General features: G+C 51.9%; 5 protein-coding genes across 5 annotated transcripts; 3 read left to right on the top strand and 2 right to left on the bottom strand.

Annotated features, from left to right (window-relative positions):
* Window positions 1-281: 281 nt before the first annotated feature.
* NECHADRAFT_76715 (uncharacterized protein) lies at window positions 282-1,254 on the top strand (the record flags this gene model as incomplete). The annotated part of the gene is made up of 2 exons (XM_003046689.1): window positions 282-430; window positions 492-1,254. The coding sequence occupies 2 exons, from the start codon at window positions 282-284 to the stop codon at window positions 1,252-1,254; spliced, it is 912 nt and encodes a 303-aa protein (XP_003046735.1).
* A 656-nt stretch (window positions 1,255-1,910) lies between these two features.
* NECHADRAFT_99332 (uncharacterized protein) lies at window positions 1,911-3,744 on the bottom strand. The gene is made up of 2 exons (XM_003046109.1): window positions 3,558-3,744; window positions 1,911-3,511 (listed from the first exon to the last, which is right to left on the bottom strand). Exons 1-2 carry the CDS (start codon window positions 3,715-3,717, stop codon window positions 2,019-2,021), a joined length of 1,653 nt encoding a protein of 550 aa, XP_003046155.1. The 5' UTR covers window positions 3,718-3,744; the 3' UTR covers window positions 1,911-2,018.
* A 6,531-nt stretch (window positions 3,745-10,275) lies between these two features.
* NECHADRAFT_66683 (uncharacterized protein) lies at window positions 10,276-14,761 on the top strand (the record flags this gene model as incomplete). Its single annotated transcript, XM_003046688.1, has 6 exons — window positions 10,276-10,899; window positions 10,946-11,127; window positions 11,197-13,153; window positions 13,202-13,890; window positions 13,959-14,098; window positions 14,143-14,761. The coding sequence occupies 6 exons, from the start codon at window positions 10,276-10,278 to the stop codon at window positions 14,616-14,618; spliced, it is 4,068 nt and encodes a 1,355-aa protein (XP_003046734.1). The 3' UTR covers window positions 14,619-14,761.
* A 504-nt stretch (window positions 14,762-15,265) lies between these two features.
* On the bottom strand, window positions 15,266-16,392 carry NECHADRAFT_76712 (uncharacterized protein; the record flags this gene model as incomplete). The annotated part of the gene is made up of 3 exons (XM_003046108.1): window positions 15,266-15,401; window positions 15,599-16,131; window positions 16,177-16,392. 3 exons carry the CDS (start codon window positions 16,390-16,392, stop codon window positions 15,266-15,268), a joined length of 885 nt encoding a protein of 294 aa, XP_003046154.1.
* A 1,532-nt stretch (window positions 16,393-17,924) lies between these two features.
* On the top strand, window positions 17,925-18,519 carry NECHADRAFT_76711 (uncharacterized protein; the record flags this gene model as incomplete). Its single annotated transcript, XM_003046687.1, has 3 exons — window positions 17,925-18,062; window positions 18,261-18,338; window positions 18,397-18,519. 3 exons carry the CDS (start codon window positions 17,925-17,927, stop codon window positions 18,517-18,519), a joined length of 339 nt encoding a protein of 112 aa, XP_003046733.1.
* Window positions 18,520-20,806: the final 2,287 nt, after the last annotated feature.

Below are 20,806 nucleotides of genomic sequence, written 5' to 3'. Positions count from 1 at the left end.
AGTAACCAGGAGCCTCAAGGCTCTTGGTGAAGCTAAGACCGACCAACTTGCATAGAGTACCCTTATTACTCACTATACTCTTCGACAACCAACAACAGCAATCATATCCCTTCAGTCGGCCTTCCTTCAGAGAGATCACGGCTTTCCCCTCGCTTCCAACCTTAGCCACTGCAAGGGTGAAAGCTGCTATCAAGAAGCTCACCTCTTCAACGGTGTAGCCGACCCCTCCTCTCCTCTCGGTATGCCCACTCCATCCGCTATACAGAAGGTTTCAGCCTAACATGCATACTCACATCAGAACAGACGAAATGGAGCCCAAGGAGTCCCAGAACGAATCGGCCGGAGCTGAGCCCAAGTTGAATCCAGTCATCGAACAGCTGGACCTTGTGGCAGCGTCGTCTAGAGCCCTGGAACAGGTCATCGCTAAGGCGTATGACCTTACCAGTTTTGAGATCTTCGTGTTCGCTGACCTTGCTTTATCATGGGGCGAGGATCGAGGGGGACGGCAAAGAAAAGGTAGTAACCACGGAGATGTTTGAGAACTACTTCAAGATGGTTTTCAAGATGTGGGACAGCACAGACCTCGCACCCGAAATCCCCAAGGAACCGCTAAACAGAGACAAGCGTGCGATGTCGGTCCATATTGGGACGTGGGCAAACGACGCCCCAGAACCGGTTGCCGAGGAGAGAAAGCGAAAGAGAGAGGGCAAAGACGAGTCAGCGGTAAAGGAGGCCAAGGCTCGCAGACTTGGTGCCCCCGCCCGGTTAGCGGTGTCGACCCAAAACCCAGAGGTCGTCAAGTTCGATTTCCGCCACCACAACCTGCGAATGGTGTCCCAGAACAAGGTCAAGGTCGACTATCACCCAGGCATGACCTATGAGAGCGCCCAGATCCAGCTCATGCGGGTTCTCGACCAGGCTGAAGCAGCTCGAGCGGATGAATTCAACAAAAGATTGCTCATCGCCCTGGGTCGCAACCGGATTGTGCCCTTCGCGAAGCACGGGAGTGGCCCAGGACATGTTCCTACGATCGCCGCCGAGCACCAGTTAGGCGACCGTCTCTTCAAGCCAAACCTGGCGGGCCACAGATGCTTGAGCAGACGCGAAAGCAAATCCGACTACTTCGTGGGTACTACGGTGACATGGACCTGGACCTCTTTAACGAGCCCCATTCGACATGACGCTCTTCACATTCGGCGCTCGGTTTTTCCCTTCTTTTCGCTTGGTCGCCTTGGTTCGCCACGACTTGATTGAGGTAATCTAGCGACTCCCAATCCCAACATTGCTATTTTCTTTCTCCATTACTGGGGCATGAAGTGCTTCCGATTTCGTCGTTTTTTCACCCCCCATGGTTGAGGTAATCTAACTATTCCCAATCAAAAGATGGCACTTTTCTTTCTCGGATGAATGGGACTATGGAATGCTTTTTTTTTCCTCTCGTCGCATGGGATCATGGAGCAATTTTCTCTTTCTATCTCGCCACAGAGGGTGTTATACAAACAGAAGAGAGCTAGCTAAATCTTCATATGATGATTGTAATACTTTTATTCCGCCTTGGATCTTTTTATGATGATTGCTGATGAGTATTAGAGGATAAATTGATAGATCTTTGACGAGGGCGCAGTCAAAACGTCAAAATGTCAAAACGTCAGACCCAAGAAGCGTCGGTGATTGCAAATAATAACTTGATTCTCCATGCCATGTCCCTCATATCCCAGCGTAGAAGAGAGGGGGAGGCAATTGAAAAAAGAAAGGAAAAACATGGAGAAGCACCTTATCCCAACTAATAAAAAGGAAACTGTCATCAATAGATTGGGAATCGTTAGAGATTTCCTCAACCATGCGACAAGATGGGAAAAAAGAAGCTCTCTGTGAGCCTATAATATTATCACGGGCACGACAATGGACATGTGGACAAGGTTAGATAATTCTTCATCTCATTATGTACATCTGAGGGTATCAAATCAACGCTCTACGCCATCAAGGCTCTTCATATCTATCTAACATGCAACACACGCTTAAGCCAGCCAGAACCAGATCTTCTCCAGCAAGTTCTTGGGAACAGGGGGCACATCCTGGGCAGCGAGCTCATCCATCTCCCTCTTTCCAGTAATGACATCGATGTTCTGGAGGCGGATGCAAATGGGAGTACGGAACCAGATCTTGTGGCCAAGGTAGAGGACGAGGAACAGGGGGATAGTAATGTAGGCAGCGATGAAGCTCTTGACGTCCCAGTTACCCTTGAGGAAGATGGCGAAGCCATTGGTGAGGGTGAGGAGAGAGATGACGAGGAGGACGAACCAGGTGGCGTAAGGCTGGAGGGGAGTCCTGTAGGGGAGGGCATCGAGCATGTTGTTGAAGATGAGGGCCTTGCGGAAGCGGAGGTAGGTAATCATGACGACAATCCAGGCGATGAAACCAGAGATGGTCGAGATGTTGACGAACCAGTTGAAGACAGTCGCGCCAGAGTTGGAGACGTTGAGGAAGGCAAGAAGACCAAACGACCAGGTGAATAGGACAGCAACCCATGGCACACCGCGCTTGTTGGTGATGCGGAACCACTTGGGAGCCTGGTTGTTAAGAGCCATGGAGTAAAGGACACGGCTGCCGGAGTAGAGAAACGAGTTACCGGCAGACCAAGCAGAGGTCAGAACAGCGGCGTTGATGATGTGGTTGAGGACAGGAATCCCAACGTTCTGGATCCCAATGACAAAGGGAGAAGCACTGGCGTTGGAAGAGGTGGCGCCAAGGAGCTTAGGGTCGTTATAGGGGACAAGGATACCGATGAGGAGGGAAGAGACACCATAGAAGATAGCCAGACGCCAGATGAAACGACGAGCAGCCTTGGGGATGTTGCGCCTAGGAGCGACAGTCTCACCAGCAGCGATGGCAATCAGCTCAGGAGATGTGATGAAAGCAAATCCGGCGCTGATAAAGGCGCTCCAGTAAGCGAGGAATTGACCGGTCGAACCCTTGGCACCGAACTCTTTAAACGCTCCTGGGTTTTTCCAGTATGAGAAACCACGGACGCTATCTTGGTCTGGACCACCTCCAAAGAAGATGACAATACCCAGGATGATGAGACCGCAGATGGTGATGAGCTTGATACTGGCGAACCAGAATTCGGCTTCACCAAAGAAGCTGACGGCGATGATGTTGAGGAGGAGCATGACGACGAGAACGATGGCGATCCAGAGAGCGATAGACACCGGAGGCTCCCAGTATTCGATAATGATACCAGCAGCGACGGCTTCGGCTCCGATGAGCATAGCATATGCGTACCAGTAGTTCCATCCGGCGGCGAAAGCGAGACTGGGGTCGACGAAGCGGCCGACGAAGTAGGGAACAGTGATACCGCGCATGGGAAGGTACACCACCATCTCGGCGAGAACGTTCATGATGATCCAGACAAGAGCCATCATGGAAAGGTATCCCATGAAGAGGGGGGCGGGTCCGGTACGGGTAAGGATGCTGCCCGAGCCGATGAAGAGACCAGTTCCGATAGCACCACCTAAAAGTGTTAGCGACTTAGACATAAGAGGGTTCTAGTGACTTACCAAGGGCCAAGAACTGAATGTGTCGACTCTTGAGACCTCGCTCAAGCTGATCATGCGAGTTGGCGAGGTTGTACTCAATGTTCTCGTTCTCGCCTTGGTGGCTCGCCTCCTGGTTGAGGTCGAAACCATTGCCGGCGTCGATTTGCTCCTTCTCAGCCATTTTGGTCAAGTTTTCAGGAGTAACGAGTAAAGAAGATGTTGATGGTGTCTGGGCAATGTTCCCAAGAGGGGGGAAGGAGGGTGATATTTATCCCCCGGATTCAGGTTCGGGGTCTGTCCGCGTGTGGGAGGGTGTCAACTCTACACAGCAGGTGGAGTCGCCGATGGAGGCCCCACAAGCCTTCTTTCTTGGGGATTTGGGGTAAAGGCGGGGGAAGGTATTGGCAACCTGGGGCAGGCCTGGGTCTCGACTTTACGAGATGGTTGGATCACACAGGTAAGAAAGAGGGAGATGGGTGAGAAGAAGTTGGAGAGGCGAATGAGGCTCTGTGACGGGAATGTTTATACTATTCACACTCTGCTCTTCTTATCGATAGAGAGCCCTATGAAGAGAGTGCTGCACCTACGGACGGTACCACAGATAGGATGGACAGGTACCACCAGTACGTTCCTCCATATCAAGATACAAGATATGACATGGGACGTGTAGTCACACCAGGATTGGGCAAAGACTAGCTCCGCTGATAACGGTGGGCAGCAATCCATCCATGCGGTTGCCTCGAGGCGAGTCTGCTCGGGGATGACCCGGAGTGCGGGGACTATGACGGGGACCTGGGTATCGATGGCACTCTTCAGACTACGGAAGCCTTGTCAATCTGTGACGAAGGTATTATTGCCAAGACCTTTAACATGCGAGATTGAACACAGAATCGTAACCTGACCGGACCGTCCGACGCCTGTGGTGGCCAAAATCCGTGGTGGTCAGCTGTGTAGTCAGTGCCCAAGTCCCAACGTTTGAAGTTCATTCTCCAATCTCAGCTAGCAATGCTATCAATCAGGAAAGCTGCTAAAACGTTGGAGTTTTTGGAGTAGCGTCATCTCCCACGTTCCAAGGGTAAAGACAGGGCCAGGGGTCATCTCAGAAAGGCCGACAAAAGCCGGTCAACAAGGGCGTCTCGGGCCAGTTTGAGCACGACTCCAACGCGGTCCGACAGGGCAAAAGCGCCATGATGGCACGGCTTACAGCGGATGGGGGCCGATCTCCACCTCGTAGCGCGGTGGAGAAAGGGAACCTGTGGTGCAAGCGATGCTAGCTCGATGGAGTAAAGTGCCTGCAGGGAACGCCGAGATGGTGGTGAGGGCTAGTCCGCAAGGGGCAGAGTTCGAGAAGGGGGATTGCGATGAAGAGATTGATGACGGGCTTTCCAGAGGAGCCGCATCCGTAAGTCTCTTTCAGGTTAAAGATTAGGAAGGTCAAACTCAATCATGTTCCTTTGCCGCTCATTTACTCCTTCAGGTAACAAGCCGAGAGATTCCATGTCGGGAAACGTTTCAAATCTACGCAGTGCCACCTTGTGTTGGAGATGACTCTCGCAACCCTCGTCGTCTGCGCCCTTTGCAAACAAGCCATCAGAGACACTTGCTCACGCCATTTGCCCCATTTAACCTTGACAGGGAATTATTGACGGGACACTTGGAGATGCCCCTGTTTACTGTAAAATTCCCCCAACCAACCACATGGCAAACCGCACACACAAGCACTCTTCTCGTACGTAACAGAGGTGGATCGCGGAGCTTCAAGTTACAGTAGTTTGCTGGTTGTAAAATGCCATGACAGAATCCAATCTGTCACAGAGTGTTAAAAGCTGCCAGGCCTCCAGCTGGGGCCCCGAACAAGCACGGTCAGTCTCCATAACTCAAAGGTCTGGACCATGTGAAATCTTGGATCCATCAAGATTGACAGTTTGTAAATCTCACCGCTCGGTCCATGTGGGAGCGTTTTGACAGTTGGTAAGCAAACGTGGCAAAGCAAACCTTCTGCGTCACAAGCAGCCACCACCAAGAAAAATCTGCGATAAGCCACAGCCGCTTACTGCCGGGCCGCCGACAGGGGGGTCTCTTCGGCACGGCATTCACGCCGAGGCAATTGAGCCTCATCTCTTGTTTCCTTCAGCCGTTTTTCCATTCTTGCTTCCATTCTTTCTACGAGGCGCGCTAAGTTTCTCGGCTCAGCAAGGTTCCAGCAAGTCTTGCATTAGCTCGCCATACCAACGGCCTTTTGCCTCCGTTGTGACCGATGATGCCAAGACGGTGATTGATTCAGGTGCTGAAAGGTTGGCCCGAGAACCTTGCATGCTGGAGCCAATAACGTCGAAAATTCCCGTCGTTGCTCAAGGAGTGATTCCTCAGCTCTGCCAGCGCAAATTGCTCGGCCTTTTTGACGCGCCCTACTGACTACTGCTTGTTGTTTACGCCCTGCGCCCTGGGCCTGGTTTGCACAGACAGCTCAGTTTCTTCTTTTGCCCGTCTCGGAAGGTTCATGCGAGCTTTTTCTTGGCTATCAGGACACTCGCATGCTAAGACGGCACTGGCGGGTTTGCCGAGCAACGCCAGGGCGCGGCATCTCAGACGATGCCGATGATCAGCGACCAAGATAACCAACCGCTTTTGCGCCCTTTTTCATTCTCATATCTTTACCGTTTTCGACATTCACTTTAAAAAGTCCAAATACACATGTTCACGGTCCATCAAAGAAAAACTCGGCCCGTGGATCTTAGATAACCAGAGTGGTCTCATAGCTACCCACCGCCCCATCAGGACCCGTATTACGACTCTGGGGATCACGTTGCTTTGATCTCGCTCCCTATCTGGGGAATGAATCTGTTACCTAACATGAATCCATCCGCTCCGCTGAATAGCCTTCCCTTGATCCGACGTCGTGTGTTGAAGCCTGAACCTAGCTCGTTTGCCTCTTTTGAAGCTCCAGAGTGCCCAGCCTTTTCCCCAGGACAATCATCGACGCTTCGGAGCTTGGCCGCGACAATGTCCACGTGCTTTTGCTTCACTTGCCGACTAGATGTCTGCCCACTTACTGTGCGCGGGCTGTAATGTGGCTCAGCTGGTCAGGTTAATACAGGTCAGGCTCACAAGGTGTTCTTGGCGGCACATGATAACCATGACCGCGGCATCCGGGGCTCAGTCGCCACGGTTGACATCCATGGATAGTTAGGTATGACCTGTTAGTGTCGCTTTCCTCCTTTCTGTTTCTTCTACAATTTGGATGCCTTAAGCCGGCATCTTTCACGATCAATGCTCGACAGAGTTGCTCGTTCTCAGGACAGAACATGGTCACCCCGAGGTCCTTGCTCAGCCCCTGTCACCGGAATAATCTCAAAGGAACCTCGCGGTAAACAAGATTCATATTATCAACCTTGACCATGTCCCAAAGTGGCCAGGCTCACGGGCCAATCTTTGTCTTGGGCACAGATTTGGCCACGACAACGAGGTTTCTTTAATGTTGTCTTGCCTTAAGCGACATGGCTTTTGCTCAACTCGTCCAACCAACTTGATGATTTTCAACGCAGAAGTTCCAACATCATGCGGTCCTAATACGAAAAGAATTTGCAAGTGCTGAGGACGTCGCTTTAACCTAGATTCGCGCCGTCTAAGCCACTCCCGCTACCACACCATCGGTTAACAGCGGCTTCAACCAACTGCCCCTGAGATACGCTCCAATGTCAACATTCCCTATGACCATCACGTCGACGCAAATTTTGCAACCCAAGTTAGCTTCTTCTCCTGAGTCCTACGTGGTCAATGCACTGAATCATTGTCCCTGGTGCTTACACGGGTCACATCTTCACCCTGGTCCACGGAGACTCGGGACTGTTCCGGTATCACATCCTCTTGTTCTATAGTTCTCATCCTCACCCAGGTTTCACTGGCAGCAAGCATGATATACGTTGTCCTCTATACTGTTTGGCTTACTTGGTGGTCGCCATATATATCCAGTGATTAGGCATATGGATGTTCGCGTCCTCCGTGTTAAAATTCCAAATTGCGAGGCCTAGCTCGTACTTCATGCAAGCATCTTCAGTCCAAGATCACTCTCAGTGGAGCAGAATACTAGCATCTTCCAGGACTCGCCATTCACGGCCTGTGCTATTGCCAATAGGTTCCTGCAAGCCTTGCCCCTAACGCTAAAACCCAGCTCCGATCCATCACCTGGCACGTAGTTCAGGAACACCAGAATGACAAAGAAGATCTAACTCTTCTTAAAACAAATGGATGAATTTATATAAGTATATTAAAGCAATAACTTAGTCTAATGTAGATATTAGATCTTTTCAGTTATCTTTCATGGCTACCTTCAAGGAAGTATAAGCTATTATGGATCTCCGTTCTGTTGTCTTGTTTTTCCAGGGCATGGTAGAGGTCTCGACCCGGGCGACTCGACCGCCGATGAATTCCGCCAAGCCCATCATGATTCCAGACTTCAGTGTGTCATCTGCTTTACGTATCAATATCAAGCTAATCTCTGGTCCAAAATCCCGCGCAGTATTTTAGCCAGCCATCGCCAATTGCCAATGGTTCTCTCCCAGACTTGTCCAGTCAACCACTACGTCTAAACAAAGACCTAGGGTCTTTAATCCCCTTCCAGATCCAGTATATCCAATTACCCTCCATCTCCTCCTTCATCTCAATCTCGAGAAGCTCCAAAGCCTTCACCCGTTTGACAAGGGCCGAATTCCGAGCCCTCTCTTTTCTGCGTTCTCTTTGGTACTGGTGTCTTTCATCATAGTGCTCTTCCCGTTCCATCATTAGCTGCTGCTCTAGTTCCTGTTCAGCAGCCAGCTCCAATTCCCTCTGAGCAACAAGCTCCGCTATGTCTTTCTCGACTGCGTTAAGAATGGCCTCCAATGTCTTTAGCCCTTGCTCAAATGTTGTCCTGTCTTGCATTTTCCACTGAATCTTCTGCAAAGCATGGCGCTGGCACTTGAGCCTTTGTGCCAGAGCTGTCTCGGAGTCTCGGAGCCTTTCACTCTCCCAGCGTGCCGTTTCGAGATCTTCCTTCAGGGCATCATTTTGCTGCAAGAACCCTTCTATATTGTTAAGAAGAAAAACCTTCTTGTTGCGCAGCTCGTTGGCTTCTGTCTGCGCGAGCAGGAGAAGGTTATTGACGGCCTTGACCTTGCTTTCAAGGGATCTGTTAACCAAGCTGCTTTCATATGAAGCCGCCAACTCCTCTTCCATCCTGTCTTTAAGAGAATAATTCTCCATTTCAAGAAGATGAATCCTTTCCTCTAGTCTCTCGGCTTTTTTCTTGCTGATTTCAAGAGCATCTTGGCGCAGAGCGAAAGCCTCCTGGTCGGCAAATTGTTGCTCTTTGAATTTACCAACCAGCTCTCTTTCTGTATCCAACTGGGTCACAAGACTAGAACACACAGATGAGTGAATGCCTTCAAAAGCTGTCATTAGATAGTCTTGATGTCTCGCGGACGCTTGAATCGCCTTGGCCCAGGCGTACGAAACATGTTCATGCTGATGTGGTTGGCAAGTGAGGCAAAGGCAACGAGAGACAAGTAAGTTCAAGTGGCTTGAGTTGGCATCTCTCAGTCGCTTCTTCGACAACCTGTCAATCAGCTGTAGTGCTTCTCTGGATTGTGACTCTGGGATAGCATTGCCGCATCGCTCACCGAGGTTTCCCGCAGGGCTTCCGACACAAGAAATCTGGATATGTTGGCCATTTAAGTTCATGTATATCCCAAGCAGGGTCTTTGGGTCCCAACAGATGGCTTCCATGATGGACAGTGGTGAGCACGGCAACCTGCTGGTAAGAGAGGCTTGAGTGTCTGTGAGAGGGAAGGGACTTAACATCTGCACTCCTTAAAATCGCTAAACAACGATAAATATGATGATCATATATTAGAGCCCTTCTTCTCAATCCAGGCTACAGCAGACAGCTACCAGCACTCATAATCGCGACACAAAGCGATTGCTAAAATTTACCAGTTCGTATCTAGGGTAGCTGCAGGCCATCGACATGCCAGCCCAGGTGCCGAACAAAGGGCTTTCATCGATGAAATGAGAGGAGCCAACTTAATTCAAGAAACATATCGAGCTTACCATGTTACTAGACATTCAAGGCTTACAAGTACATCCATTGTGGTCGGGAGTTTTTGAGATCTGGGCAGGGGTTATTGTGTGCCCAGCCAGTCCAAGGTTCCAAAAAAGCAGGGGTGCACTCAGTGGAAGAACAGCCAATTGACAACCTAGATAAATTGCTCTAGAAGCTCTCAAACATATGTGAGGTCTTCAGTTAGTCTATTACGGGCTGCAAATTTTATAACATCCCATTCATTATGTGCCTCTTGGGATGGATGTCTTGGTGTTGAGGCTTCAGTGAGCCTCTGTGCCCTGTCAGGCTAACCTCTGAGCCAACTACCGAACCCCGCCATGCCCCGCCATGGCACGTGCGTGATCTCAGATAAGATAAGAGAGTGCCAAACATCACATCACAAGTCAACAAAGATTCTCATGCCTCAAAGGAATAACAATCTTCAATTAACTGGGGAGATATCGTAAGATGCAGATTGACGGGAAATTACGGCTGCTCAGGCTCAAAGCCGCATTTCGTGGCGCGGAGCAACTTTTTCCCGGATCCGCACATCCCGCCTTCTCTTGATCTCTGCCCCGCCGCATTTTTTTTCTCCCCGCTACAGGTCGTCGGCGTTCATCGTCAAAGCGCATCCTGCTTTGCAAACAGACATCATTCACCATGTACCACGTGCTGGTCGGCGAGTCGTGCTACACGGCTTCTGAGGTTCAGAAGCTCGTGCAGCGCATCAATGATCAGAGCCCCGTCAAGGTCGCCAAGCTCACGGGCTCGTGGCAGTACTACGTCGACCTCGAGACCGAGGATGCCGCCGTCCTCTCCAGCATCAAGAAGATCCTCGAAGCCATTGAGAAGCCCGCCGATGCTTCCGCGACCGAGAGCAATGGCAAGTCCGTCGATATTTACGTTACTCCCCGAAACGTCTCGCCATGGAGCTCCAAGGCCACCAGCATCGCTCTCGTGTGCGACCTTAAGACTGTCAACCGTATCGAGCGAGGTCGAGTCATTCACATCGAATTCGAGGACACATACAATGGAGAGCAGGATTTGGTGTTCCGAGATGTTGTCCATGACCGTATGACTGAGTTCTTCAGTCTTTCGCCCCCGGTCCTTGACACCATGTTCGCTCACGGAATCCGACATCCCCTTGAGGTGGTTGATATCTTTTCGGATGAGCGAGGCCCATTGGCTGCTCTCCAGGAGCACAACAAGAAGGCAGGACTTGGACTTGACGAACCCAACATGGAGTACTTGGTCAAGCAGTACACTGCTCTCGGCCGCTCGCCCGTATGTCTCAGAGCCCGGATTTGAAAATCAATACTGATTTTAGTAGAACGACGTTGAGCTCTTCATGTTTGCCCAAGTCAACTCTGAGCACTGCAGACACCACGTTTTCAATGCTTCGTGGACCATTGATGGTGTCAGCCAGGAGAACAGCTTGTTTGGCATGATCAAGAACACCCACAAGTCGAACCCCGAATATGTCATCAGCGCTTATTCAGACAACGCCGCTGTGTAAGTCGCCTCTGAAAGTCACGGCCTCTACGTGGCATGGCTGGTTTAAACATTGCTAACTCGGTTTAGTTTGTCTGGTGATGAGGGCAACTACTGGGCTCCTGACTACTCGACTGGAAGCTGGAAGCTCACCCGTGAGGTTGTCCAGCCTCTTATCAAGGTTGAAACTCACAACCACCCCACTGCCATCTCTCCCTTCCCCGGTGCCGCAACTGGTAGCGGTGGCGAGATTCGTGACGAGGGTGCTGTCGGACGGGGTTCTTCCCCCAAGGCTGGTCTCTGCGGTTTCTGGGTGTCTGACCTCTTGATTCCTGGTAGCAAGAAGCCTTGGGAGGTTGATATTGGACGACCTTCCCACTACGCTTCCAGTCTTGACATTATGCTGGAAGCCCCCATTGGCTCTGCTCGGTTCAACAACGAATTCGGACGTCCTGCTCTGACCGGAACCTTCAGGACTCTGCTCACCAACGAGGCCGAGTCTGAGGCCCCTGAGTACAGGGGCTACCACAAGCCCATCATGATTGCTGGTGGCATCGGCAGTGTCCGGCCCCAGCACGCTCTCAAGGAGGAGGCCCACGTCGAAGAGGGTGCGCACGTTATCGTTCTTGGTGGCCCTGCCATGTTGATCGGCCTTGGAGGCGGTGCTGCCTCCTCTAACACCGGCTCTGAGGCTACCGCCGACCTCGACTTTGACAGTGTGCAACGTGGAAACCCCGAGATGGAGCGACGCGCCCAAATGGTCATCAACACTTGTGTTGCTCTTGGCCCAGAGAGCCCCATCGCTTTCATCCATGACGTTGGTGCTGGTGGTCTCTCCAACGCTCTCCCTGAGCTTGTCAAGGATGCCGGTTTCGGAGGCAAGTTCGAGCTTCGACAGGTCGAGAGTGCCGATAACTCCATGTCCCCTCTCCAGATCTGGTGCAACGAGTCTCAGGAGCGATACGTTCTTCTCGTCAATCGGGAAGGCCTCAACCGCTTCACGAGCATCTGCCGACGAGAGCGTTGTGGCTTCTCGGTCGTCGGATCGGCTGTTACCAAGGATGAGAGCGGTGTGACCAGGCTTGTCCTGACCGACCGTGAGCCTACAGTTAGCCCTCCCATCGATCCCATCAACCTTCCCATGGACGTTCTGTTCCCTCCTGGACGAAGAATCTCCAAGGACGTCCAGCGAGTCCAGAAGAACCTCCGTCCGTTCGATGCCGTCAAGAGCCTCACTGAGCAGTGTGGCAGCTCTGACTTGACTGAGATGGTCACCAAGGCTACTGAGCTGGTCTTCAACCTTCCCTCCGTTGGCTCCAAGAGCTTCCTCATCACTATCGGCGACCGAACCGTTGGTGGCCTGTCTGTTCGCGACCAGCTTGTTGGTCCTTGGCAGACTCCCGTGGCCGATGTCGCTGTGACTCTCACCAGCTTCAGCATCGATGACAAGAAGCGACGCGGAGAGGCTATGGCAATGGGTGAGAAGCCTACTCTCGCTCTCATCTCGGCCGCTGCCTCGGCTCGCATGGCTGTTGTTGAGAGTTTGATGAACCTGGGTGCCGCCGACATCAAGCCTGGCCCTGTCAACGGTGATCTCAAGCGCGTCAAGCTTTCTGCTAACTGGATGGCCGCTGTTGGTCACCCTGGTGAGGGTGCTGCTCTCTACGAAGCCGTCCAGGCCATCGGTATGGAGCTTTGCCCTGAGCTTGGTGTCTCCATTCCTGTTGGTAAGGACTCCCTATCCATGAAGGCTTCTTGGAAGGACAAGGAGACTTCCGAGTCTAAGACTGTTACCGCTCCTGTGTCTCTGGTCATCTCCGCCTTCAGTCTTGTTGAGGATGTCCGTAGCACGTGGACTCCTCAGCTTCGTCGGGTTGAGGAGGTCGGCGAGTCCGTCCTTGTCTTTGTGGATCTTGCTCAGGGCTTCCGTGCTATGGGTGGCTCTGCTCTCGCCCAGACCCTTGGCCAGATTGGTAACGAGGCTCCTGATGTCCGTGATGTTCAGATCATCCGTGATTTCTTTGACGCCTTGTGGCAGCTCCATCAGGTAAGTCGCAATCGATTCCGTCGTCCGCCAGTTACTAACTTTGCGCAGGAGGATATTGTTCTCGCTTACCACGACCGATCCGATGGTGGTCTGCTCACCACTGTCGCCGAAATGATGTTTGCCGGTCGATGCGGTGCTGACATCTCTCTCGATGACCTTGCCGAGTCTGAGGACAAGGTGCTCGACACTTTGTTCAACGAGGAGCTGGGTGCCGTCTTCCAGATCCGTCGCGGCGACGAGACCAAGTTCAAGAGGTGCTTTGCCACTTGCGGCCCCCCTCACGGTCTGATCAAGACCATTGGTTACGTCCGACCTACCTCCAAGCAGTCTCTGCTTGTCAAGTACAGGTCCAAGACCATTGTCGACCTCGAGCGCGCCAAGATCCAGCAGTGGTGGACCAGCACTTCGTACGAGATGCAGAAGCTGCGTGACAACCCCGACTGCGCACAGGCCGAGTTTGATGCTATCCAGGACTCCAGGGATCCCGGTCTGCACTACAAGCTCAAGTTTGACCCTGCCGATGTCAGCCTCCCTACTTTCACCAACCTTAAGAGCTTGGTCTTCAAGCCTAGAGTCGCCATCCTTCGAGAGCAGGGTGTCAACGGTCACGCCGAGATGGCCTTTGCCTTCCGTGCCGCTGGCTTTGATGCTGTTGATGTTCACATGTCTGATATCCTGGATGGGTTCTCCCTGGATGGATTCCGAGGTCTTGCTGCTTGCGGTGGCTTCTCGTACGGGTAAGTAATCTGGGACTCAAGGGCTATGGACAGCCTTTCTCTTGAGTGTGGAATGCTAACTTGGACAGTGACGTCCTCGGCGCCGGTAACGGATGGGCACAGTCCATCCTGATGCACGATGGTGCCCGCAAGACCTTTGAGGCCTTCTTCAAGCGACCCGACACCTTCTCCTTTGGTGTCTGCAACGGTTGCCAGATGCTGACTCGACGTGCGTATGCCCGCTCTGTCCAGAATCATGCTAATACTGTGTAGTCAAGGAGTTGATCCCCGGAGCCGAGCACTGGCCTACTTTTGTCGAGAATGCCAGCTCTCAATTCGAGGGCCGCTTCTCTATGGTCACCATCAACGACAAGTCGGACAACTCTGTCTTCTTCAACGGTATGAACGGCTCGTCATTCCCCATCGTCGTATCCCACGGCGAAGGCCGAGCCCAGTTCTCGTCGGCCAACGACATTGGATCCGTCAACGACCACGGCCTCATTCCTCTCCGTTACGTCGACAACTACGGTTCCGTCACGGAGAAGTATCCCTTCAACCCCAACGGCAGCCCTCAGGGTATCGCCGGTGTGAAGAGCAAGGACGGCCGTGTGGTCGCCATGATGCCTCACCCCGAGCGTACCATCATGGCGGATGTGGGCTCGTGGAAGCCCGACAACCAGCTGGAGGAATGGGGACAGTTTGGTCCCTGGTTCCAGCTGTTCCTGAACGCGCGTAAGTGGGTTGGTTAGAAAAATGATATCATGTAGGTGTTTTCGGTTCAAGGTAATGTTACATTTTTGCATGAATAAAAGAAAATCTCAATGAAAAGCTGAGAATAGGGACTTATATAGAGAACGAATGCCAATTGATCAAATCAGTGTTTATCGCCATGAGTTGATGTCTGACTAGAGAGTGTATTCTTTGCTGCTCTGCCTGATACACAGGAGTGTGGTGATTAGATAAAAACGTCCGTTTGTTCTCAACTCCATGGAGACGCGTTGAGTCCTGTCACACAGTGGGACTCTTTTAAGATTCAGTTCAGAGAAAAGTCATGATTCATCTGGGCTATCTAAATGAAGGTCGACCAAATGCCCCAGCTTGGTGTCGCTTGCTTAAGAACAGTGATATGAACATGCGCTATCTAAGTTGGTCGATCTCAGCTTCACCAAGAGCCTCGAGACTCCTGATTACTGACCCAGAACACCGCGTGAAGGTGCCGACCGTCGTTCTGGTACCTCCGTAAAGGCTTAGAGAACCTCTGTATTATCGGCATGGGGCAAAAAAGAGAGAAGGACAGGATTCCAAACATCGTCAGACACGCAAAATTTCTCCACAGACCGTTAAAGCTGTATGGCGCTAACCATGAAGCCGACTCAGGAACGAAGAGTTCCTATGTCTAAAACGGTATGTCGCGAGACAAATTTCGAGAAGTTGAACCAACTTCTGGAAATGGGGGCATTTCTGCCTTGATCGAGGGATGGAGAGACAAATCGACGTTGCTAAGTTCCATGATCAGCTTGTTTCCCCCAGTCCTGGAGATGGAATACTTACCAGTAAACGGTCCCAGTAGTGAATGCTAGGTTCTTGGGTCCCGGTAGTGAACGGCGGACTGCATCAACAAGGTGAGTTTATGGTTCGTCAAGGTCAAGGAGTAATCGCTTACCTTCATCAGAAGTCATCTTCGATGCGCCCGATAGGTAGGCCACCTACAGCAAGGGCACTCGTGAACGTATTGACTTCGTTCAAGGCCACGCTGGCGAGGACAAGGGGCTCTACCTTGGTGGGATAATCCTCAGAGCGAATGACGGGAGGCTCCCGGGTACCATTCTCCGAGAAATGAGCAACGCGGCGCCGTGCGAGAGTCAGGAGGTATTCGCGGTTGTAGGCCTCGACGCGTCGAATCTCACTGTTGTCATAATTGGCAATACAAGCTCGAAAGGCGCTAGCCTCGTCCTCATGGAGATTATAGTTGATCATAGAGGGGTCGATAGGCCCCTCTTCCTGGCCATTTTCCTTGCCCTTGTTCTTTCTCTTGCTCTTGTACTTGCCGATCCAAGTGATAGAGCGATAACCGATTTCCAAGCCTAGGTAGGCGGTCGCACCCTGTAGGCCGGAGAGGGGGGTCTGAGACACTTCATCTTGGTCACGCTTTCTCTTGCGTGTACCAGAGAGGCGAGTGTTGACGGTGCCGACTTCGATGAAGATGTCATAGTCGGTTTGTTCGAGCAACTCGGGATCGCGGCCGATGGTTTTCCCAGAGTTCTAGCCTCGGAAAACAGCGCGCCAGAATGACCGATACATGTTGACGGTCAAGACGAGGGGCTCGGAGCCGCCTCTATGATTCTTGCACCATGCGCTAAGAAGACTGATGGCCGTGGCCTTCTCCTCAGGTGTCAGGTCGGAGGGCTTGGAGATGAGGACTCCAGGCGCTCGTTGGTTGGTGGTGTTGCGGTCGTCCATGATATGCCTTGCGCATAGAGGGACGGGGGCGGGCGTATCTTCCACTGGCTCCGGAGCAGACATGATGATGGCGGTTTGAGGGTCGAAAAAGAAGGGGAGAGGTTTGAATGAGAGTTGTTTTGGAGGGGAAGGTTGGAGGTAGTTCTTTGTTTTTGTTCTGGGTCGTTTGACGTTTGACAGGTTCCGCCTTGTGGGGCTCAAACAGGGCTAGGCGCCCCACGCATACCAGCCGGCCACACCGCCAAATAAAATAAGTCACCAGTACAAACGCGCTTCAGCTGCGGTAATCAAATGATGGCTACGAGAGTAGATACAATTAACAAAATATTACTTAAATACCTAATAATTATGAGAAATCATTATGACCATTTAAAATTACTATTTTTAGTAGGTTAGCCTTTATAATCTGACAATTACATAACAGGCTTTGGAAGAGCTAGAGTACCTTGCCCTGACTGTGTCTTGGTTATTTTGACCTCCCAGGGGAGTGGCCCAGGCTAACGCAGGTCCGGAGTGCCGGTAGCTGTTCGCCAAGGGTCCCTGAAGATGGTGGGACAAACCCCACTTTAGACCCCAGGAGATCTTAAAGAGTCGATCTCAATTCTGCGATGGCACAAAGTTCTTATTTCTACGTGCAGCAAATACGTTGCGTATGAGTCAAGGTAATCACAATTCACTTAGGCAGGTCTAGACTCAGGCCAAACACTTCCAACACCTTTCCTGTGTTTGGTCTCCCTGTTTAGGAACTGGGAGCAGGTGCACTCCCTGGGGGTCCAAGGGCAAGATCGGTTTATTGCATGTACACTAGAATAAAACAGGGATCCAGTTCTTGGGCTCAAGAAAATCAACTTCGATTACACACACACCCTTTTCCTTGGATCCAGATTGTGGAACGATATTCGTCATCGGTATGTCATGCCAGGGTATCACCCACAACGTTTAGCTGACTGTGCATGCAGACACTGGGCTGCAAAAGCAGGAGGGTTACAACCCCCGAGCCGGGATGAAAACGCTGCTAACAGCGCCCATTTCAACGTCGTCCGCTAGGCAGCGGGCTCGTGCTGGTCGGACTGGGCCAGGTATTTGTTACCGCCTCTACACCAAGGAGGCCCATGACAACGTTCTCTGGCAGAACACCCCTCCTGGCGTCCACACTAACGAGGTGGCCAACTAGATTCTTTAACTAAAGGATCTAGGTGTCGAAGAAGTGGCGCAGTTCGACTTCATCGACCCGCCAATGCCAGAGACTTACCTCCGGGGCATCGAAGAGCTGAAGGCAGTGAGTGTGAGTACTGGAAGGTGAGAATGGCGTCTCGGAGTACGTGCTAACCCTTGTTTTCAGTGGCTATATTGATGCCAGAGGCTCCATCACCCAGGCAGGCAGGAATGCCACTCGCTTCTCCGTTGACGCGATGTGATACAATGTTGCGGAGGCGAACCAACTCAGGTGTCTCAGCGAGATCATCGGGATTGCTGCTATTGCAACCACGCAAAACGATCTTTTCTCGCGACCGCACACATACCGGTACGCAGCTGATCCGACGCTCCGCCAGTTTGGACATCCCATGTCAGATCTCATTGCACGGCTCAACGCCATGCACAAGTACCTCCACGTGGCAAAAGCGGCTCCCGCAGACCTCGATGCACGGTGCCACAGATCCTTCATCAATGGGCGTGTGGCTGCCCAAGTCACGGCTATCCGCAACCAGCTCAACCAGCAGGTTCGGATACATGTGTGTGGGCGAGGAAAGGTTTCGTCGTTGAGCGCAATGTATTTGGAGTATGATATAAAGATCTGTAAGGCTTTTGCTGCCGGCTTCTACCACAAAGCGGCGCTTATCGTAGATGATGACATCTACAAGACGTACCACGGGCACCACACTGCCGGCATTAGCCCCGATAGCTGCCTGGTTGGCATGGAGTGGGAATAGGCCATCTGTCTGACCTTCAGTTCGTCTGGTGTCCAGTACCTGCGCATGGTAACTGCAGTCGACCCGGAATGGCTCATAGTATGTCTTCTTCTGCTGTTCACTCTACACATGTTCTGTGCTAATGTTCATGCTACAGGACCGTGAGTTCTTCCGCGACGAAAACATCCCTCGGAACTGGCACGGAGATTACCGTAACCGCAAGGTCAAGGAATCTTTCGATCGCGCAAGAGCTGCTCAAGCTTCGAGACAAGCATCATAGAACGCTCGGCAACCAGCATCCGACAACAAGAAATGGCGATCTCGGTCCTAACGGAACCCATCTCCTGCAATGTTCGGTTCACTCTCATCATAGAGCCTAACGGCGCCCGTCTAGTACGGTATTGAATTTCTCACCCTCGGGCCTAACGGCACCCGTCTGACGGTATTTTCTTGATCGGGGAGGGCAGGGCGTGGTGGATAAGACGTCGTTCATGGGAGCGCGCAGTTTTAAGACATGTAGTGCTTGTTCGAAACCTGGCCGTTAATTGACAACGTACCCGTGAATGATTGAACCTTACCTTTCCAATCTCCCCCAAACAGTAGCTGTCGTGTTGACACGGGATTTTTAGGCTTGTGGGCACTCTCTGGCTTGAAGTATCACTTAGGTGGAATACAACCGATAGAGCAGGTGGCTTAAGTCTTGCGTGATACAGACGCTGCAGCGAGACTGAAGGTTTTGTGCGATGGCCGCCGCAGAAGTACAAGGACCAAGTCACAGAAGACACCAGAGAAATTAGAATCATAGCTTTCCTACTGCAACGTATCTACGTCGCAACAATACACATATCCATCGTTCCCATCGCCCATCCAGATCTCAAACCCCAGCATTACTAGACTGGAACGTTTCTGAATGCGATGGCGGGTGTTGCAAGCATGGGGGCAGTTCTGCCTTGAAGAAAGAGTACCGTCGAAACGGGGGCATTTCTGCCTCGATCGAGAGATGCAGTATGACACATCCAGAGATTTTCTTTCAAAGTCACTTGATGCATGGTCAGCATGTTTCTCACAGGACTGAGAATGAATCACTCACCAGTGATCGGTCCCATGGTTCTTGGGTCCCGTTTGGGAACGACGACCTGTACCTTCAAGGTGGGCTGCGTCCTCACGACCTTACTCTGTCCTTTGTATCTATACCTTGTACCATATTACAAAAGGTTTATGATTATAATAGTAGGCTTTTATACAAAGAATTTAGTATTCTTTGTTTGTTTTATACCTTTATTTGTTAATTTTAGTCTAAAGTACGTCTCATTGGCCCCATGAAGCCCTTACGGCCTACCTCCAGCGTGATGTCTTTTTCTCAGCCAGATACACTCTTCAGAATCCCACTAGGGAGCAGCCCTTCGCACCAACAAAACAAGTATTGGGTTCCTAAAGCCAGATGTTAGTTCGCAGTTCATTAAACGCAGGAGTTTATGGCTTACGTTTCTCAAAAGGCATCTTCGGGGGGCTCGACAAAGGGGCCAACGTCGACAGCGCCACGCAAGATGTCGATCATTTCAGCCATATATGGGCGGGCGAGAAGGACAGTTACCATTTTGGTCGGAAGGTCTTGGGCACGAATCTCGGGTGGTTGCGCTGTTCCGGCCGCAGCGAATTGAACCACACGGCGCCGTGCCAGAACCACGAGGTACGCCCGATTGTAGCCCCCCAAGAGATCGATCTGGCTCGAGTCGTAGTTGTTGACGCAGGCATGTAAGGCTAGCCTTGTCCGGGTAGAGAGTGTACTCCACCATGCTGTGATTGACACATTTTGCGCCCTCCCTCTTGTTGTACCAGCTGATCGTTTCGTTGTCAAGGTTGAGGGCAAGGCCAAGATAGGCCGTTTCACCGTCGTAGGGGGGACGTTCCTTGACCGCTTCGGGCTGGCCGCGCTCAATTCTGCGGCGGTTGAAAGCGTTGACGCTGACAATGCCAACCGGAATCGACGCGTCCTCGAGGGTCGGGACGCGAGGCTTGCTCGGGACCCTGACAAACCTCGAAGAATCCTATCCTTGGAAGACTGCCTGCCAGAAGTCGTGGTACATTCGTTCCGTCACCTGGATGGAGGGCCGCATGTCGCCTCCGAAGGAACGAGTCCACGCGCGGAGAAGGTCCACCGCTGTACCTTTCTCCTCGGGAGTGAGGTCCGAGGGCTTGGCGACGATGGCTGTTGCTGCTCTCAGCTCTTCGAGCCCGCGGATGTAACCCTCTGGCATTGGCGGGTCGATGAAATCGAACGGCGCCGCTTCGTCGACGCCCAGATCTTTCAGTCGAAGGATCTTGTCGGCCACTTTGTCACTATTCTATTGACGCCTAGAGGGGTATTCCACGAGAGGCCGTTGTGTAGGGGCTGTCACGACCAGCTCGTTGTCGGGCTGATGCCTTCGAGATGGGAGCCGTGAGCAAGGTGGTCATTCCCACACGAAGATTATACCTGACCTTCTTCTCTTTCCCCGCGTCTGGGATCCTCAATTGGCGAGGGAATCATGCCGATGACATAGACAACCCCTGGGATCGTTACACTA

The sequence above is a fragment of the Fusarium vanettenii genome, assembly GCF_000151355.1.
Source record: "Fusarium vanettenii 77-13-4 chromosome 2 genomic scaffold NECHAsca_18_chr2_1_0, whole genome shotgun sequence".
Taxonomy (NCBI): domain Eukaryota; kingdom Fungi; phylum Ascomycota; class Sordariomycetes; order Hypocreales; family Nectriaceae; genus Fusarium; species Fusarium vanettenii.
Note: the sequence above shows the minus strand (reverse complement) of the source record. Positions and strands in the feature narration are given on the sequence as shown.

Bases quoted from the DNA above. Each gene is read 5' to 3' on its own strand.
- NECHADRAFT_99332 (XM_003046109.1), bottom strand. From the start codon at position 3,717: ATGGCTGAGAAGGAGCAAATCGACGCCGGCAATGGTTTCGACCTCAAC. The intron at 3,512-3,557 runs GTAAGTCACTAG...TAACACTTTTAG, and splicing joins CATTCAGTTCTTGGCCCTTG to GTGGTGCTATCGGAACTGGT.